General features: G+C 43.9%; 1 protein-coding gene across 1 annotated transcript in view; it reads right to left on the bottom strand.

The window, feature by feature from the left end:
* Positions 1 to 2812: 2812 nt before the first annotated feature.
* Positions 2813 to 4735, bottom strand: part of LONRF1 (LON peptidase N-terminal domain and ring finger 1) — a 16469-nt gene continuing 14546 nt past the window's right edge. The window contains exon 12 of the mRNA XM_018565849.1: positions 2813 to 3486. Coding sequence (XP_018421351.1) covers positions 3328 to 3486 — 159 coding nt within the window. The 3' untranslated portion in view covers positions 2813 to 3327. The remainder of the gene's footprint in view (positions 3487 to 4735) is intronic.

Here is a 4735-nt window from a genome sequence, read left to right as displayed (position 1 = left end):
ACGTGTACCCGTATTCCATAAACAAACATCCCAAATCCTGTAGCACTCCTTACCAGAAATCCCCAAAAAGTTACATGGGTGCTGAAATGACAGCGGATGGTGCCACACACAGAGACAACTTGACTGTAGCTGTCACCAGCATGACAAAAACACATGGGTCAGTGCTAATTATAAATGGATTTGCACTGACCCATGTGTTTTTGTCATGCTGGTGATCGACATTCAAAAGGTATTCCATAAACATTCACAAAATGTTGGCGCAGTATAAAAAGGTGCACAGTAGGATTTTCCCTAACTGCATGAGCCTTCTGAATCCAGGTGTACACCTCATATGTGTCTCTTTGATGAAGCCCGATTGTCTTCTCTGAAAATAACGTATAACGTCATCTAAATAAAACACTAATCTTCTTTCAGATTACTCTGCAAACTTCAGATTGTTTACATGAACCCACCACAGCATACCTTGCAAGGTACAGAAATGTTGCACAGAGCCCCTTCTTTTGCTCCTCAGAAAGGGGAATTAGCAGTTCTGATGCAGAGATACCTCCCATACCAGCTATTAGTCGCCCCCCCACCCCCTACAGAAGCCCAAAATGGTGTGATCTTACAGGCAGTGCTAAATTTGGGCTGCGATCATGATCATCTATAAAAAGGTGCCCATACGCCTGCCGATTATCGTACGATATCGCAGGTGATCCTGGAATTCGTACGATAATCGGCAGGTGTATGGAAGGCGTGCAACCTCTTCTACTGTACGGTCGCACGTCTTTGGTCTCCGGAGCAGGCTTGAAAACCAGCCGAGAATCATATGATTCGTCGGGTTAGTGGCGTTCTCGGGAGACAAATGCCGCAAGCGCACACTGCCCGCTCAGCATTGGAAGCCGGCCCCTCAGGGGGAGGGCTTGCGATGATCGCAAGTACGATCTGCCTGTCCAAGATGGGCAGATCGTACGAGCTTTTAATTACCTTACAACCATCGCAGGATGAAAGTCGTGCGAAGGTTGTAAGGTGTATGGGCACCTTAAGACCACCATTAAAAGGGAACCTGGCAGATTTAGAATACTACAGCTGCTGTTGCAAACCTGTATTTAAAAAAGGTGCATGCTCCAAGGACATTATCCTTGCTTCATATTTAGTGAGTCCCGGATCTAGAACAGGCATGTGCATATCAGGTGTGCCACTGGCTATCAGTCACTGACAGTCCTAGGACATAAGCCCCGAAGAATAAAACGGGTCAGCGATGCAGCTCCCAGATCTCATTTTGACCTGCTTTTCAATGGTCTAGAAACAATGTGAACAAAAGCTGCGTCTTACCCTTGGAAAGGAGGTTCTCTGACTTCCATACACTATCAGACTGGGAACATTTCCATCCAAGCGTGCTTTTACATTCTCGGGTAACAGACTGGAGATGTGTCACGGGAGGATAGAAGCAATTTAAGTAGAGCTAAAACCTAACTGCACAAGTGCTAACCTTTTTTTCCCCTCTTGCTGCTGCTTTCCTGCAGTTTCTCTCCGCCGCTTCTTGTCTACATGTACCAGCTGCACATCATTGCCTGGGACAGGTTTTCGGATAGTGACACCAGTGAACCAATGTGGCCACCTGTAGTCACCACCAGAGTTGCCAAACCGTACTGCTGAGAGAGTGTAACAGGAGTACAATCTGGCCCTCATAGCAGGAAGTGCGCAAACAAGGACCATCACGGCAGGATCACCAGGTATTAGTGTAGAAGGACATTACCATCTAAAGCTTATAGATTTCGGCAATTGGGTTTATAGCCACTTTAAAAAAAAAACAAAAACACAGCACTACATGCAATGTTGCCCAAAATAAATAAATGATCTACATTTATCCAATAACACTGCTCCATGCATTCCATTTCAATCAATCAAAAAAAAAAAAAAAAAAAAATAAAAAAAAAAAAAAAAAAAAAAAAAAAAAAAAAAGCTTCACAGGCACATCAGCACCATAATAGATGCCAGTGTATAAAAATCCATACGCTGGCTTCATGCTATGTGCATGTTACCCCAAGACATGGCACTCATTCATTTACATGGCACCACAATGCACAAGTATAATAATGCACATTCTGGATGAATGGGCTTCCTTAATGCAATGCGTGTTACACAATGGCACATGTGACTGCTTCACGTAGCAATCCAGAGGAGACTGCAGAAAATGCAGGCCCCTCTGAATGTCTGCTGATAGAGCCTGAACACAATGCAATGTCTAAAGCCTTAGGCCTCTTTCACACAGGCGGTCCGATCGGGTCGGTCAGTCAATCTTTTAGGCGGATACCCAATGTAAGTCTATGGGCAGCTGGGTCTAAACAGACCGGCGTCCGTCTACACGCTGTTATCCCCAACTTGGGCCAGCTCCGGAAATACAAAACGGAAAAGAGATGCATTTCCTGGTCCGGATGTGCCAGATTTACATCCGGATAGCCGGATGTAAAACAGACACTCATTTAGATCCGATTCCCTATAGACCAACCTGGGGTTCAATTATTTCAGTTTTATTCTTTCATCACAGCGGTGACGCCCGATCCGTACTGCACCGATCAGGAAGGGATCCGTTCATGGATCCCCCTCCTGATCAGCCCGTGTGAAAAGGGCCTTAAATTTTAGGTCAGTCATATTGCTAGTACCTCTTAAAAAGACAGACTGAAATACCAGCTCGGCCTGCTAAATGACTCACTTTCTGCAGATGATGGGTCCGATCTGAACTCGGTTACAAGGGTGTAAAGAACATGATTTCTTTGTACCATACGATTAATTACAACTTGTGTAAACCAACGCACGGCTGCTTAAGAATTGACCATTTACCTGTTCACATTTTAGCATCGAGAAGACAAACCTGTTAAGTTTCCAATTCATTTTCTGTTTTAATATTGCCACAAATGTAAAAAATGACAAACATGCGCAATATCCTTTAAGAGATGCAAACCAACAACAGCGAAGACACAAATACTGCATAGATAAATCAGAAAACAGAGCCGGGGAGAGAAGAATCTCCATTCACAATAACATCATGGACTGAAAGCAGCAAATAAGGACACACTTGGAAGCATCATCGATTCAAAATAAACTAAGTTAATTTACATCATTTAAAAATAAAAAAACAACTTTATACATAGTGCAATACAAGTTTTGTAACCAAAAAGCATTCGGTTATTTCACACTTGTCTTTTATACATGTAGTTCCATCTGGTGGAGATCCACAATAGTCCAATTGGCTCAAGCAAAGGTCAAATGTGCAAAGACAGCAAAAACTGCAGCTGTGATCACAGTCAGGGCTGGGTAGGTTTTCAGGAAGCTCCAGGCGGTTAGTCATTTGGACTGGTCTCTGGAAAAATAAGTCAATATGTGCTGGATTTTCAGGAGACGATCCTTTAGTGAGCTCATGGACAGAACAGAGAGCTGATACCGAGGATCCACAGGCAATACAGCTAGAAGCCACCAGCACCAGGCTGGTCCATTTGGGGCTACCTGAAAATGGAATAAAGAATAGGTGTAAATTACACAATTTCATAAGAAAACAATCATTTGCAGCGTCGTTTAAAAGTAAAACACTGGGCACAAAAACTTGATAAAAAGTATATTCCTCAATAGCCACAAAAAGACAAATCTGCTTTGTGTACACCAAATGCCTTTGCAAAGCCTGTACTACCTTGTAAAAGTAGTGACATCATAACTGTACATAGCCTGTGCAGACAGCAGAGGTGCACAGCACCCACTACAGGCTGCCTGCAGAAAACTACATGAGGGGGGTGGATACAAAACCAGTCACCCAGCACAAAGGGAAAGCCACAGTAACTGCTCTTTACTACAGGAATTTTACACTGGATTACGCTTAGATCTGGAAGACATGCACAAAGCACACCAAGATTTAGGTAACCATACACATGCCGTTTGTATTTACACAATATTTATTGCAGAGTGGATGCTTCATTATACTGGCCAGTTTCTGCCAAACTTGGCAAAATCCCATATCTCCATTATGCTCAAACATCACCTGCCCTATTAAAAGGACTACCCTGCAAATACAGTGGCACCTCGGTTCACAAACTTAATTCGTTACGCAATTCTGATGACCATGTGTCAGAGCAGGGGAAATGGCTGCGGTCGTGTTCGCCACCCGTAGCGGAGTTCGCGAACGGAAGCAACAGTTTTTGAACTTCCTGTTCGCAAACAGAAGCGTTCGTGAACCGAGGTACCACTGCATATGCTCTATCCATCATAAGAGGAAAGTGTAAACATGTGAATTATGCAGAGATCGTCATCTACGATCAATTCAGGCATCTTGTACCCTTGTCCTGGCATGGGCCCTGTCCCCAAGTGCCACGCTGCAGCATGCATACAGACATTAGTCTATTGCACAAAAGTGGAGAGTTCTTTTCAGGCACCCAGAACACTACTTTATGCTGCTCAGAGTCTAGAAGTCAAACATCCCTGCATGGCAGCCACAAAACAAAAAGTGTCATTTGCAGCCTTACACTCAACATCCCCAAGAATCAGAGAGGGGATCCTCCAAGAGTTCTTTATAGGTTCACTGAAGTTCATCCAGGCTTATACAAAAGCAATAAAAATGTATGACCAGCCAAAAAAAAAAACACCCATAAATGTATTGTCTTTAATGGAATGGGGAAGGATTAGACCAACTATTAGGTTTCACTGACATCTGCGGCTCCTTTTAAAGAGATTCCCCCCCCCCCCCCCCCCCCGCCCCGTCTTCCCA

This window comes from Nanorana parkeri, unplaced genomic scaffold, assembly GCF_000935625.1.
Source record: "Nanorana parkeri isolate BGI_ZX_2015 unplaced genomic scaffold, ASM93562v1 scaffold892, whole genome shotgun sequence".
Taxonomy (NCBI): Eukaryota; Metazoa; Chordata; class Amphibia; order Anura; family Dicroglossidae; genus Nanorana; species Nanorana parkeri.
This window is presented reverse-complemented; position numbering and strand designations above follow the sequence as displayed.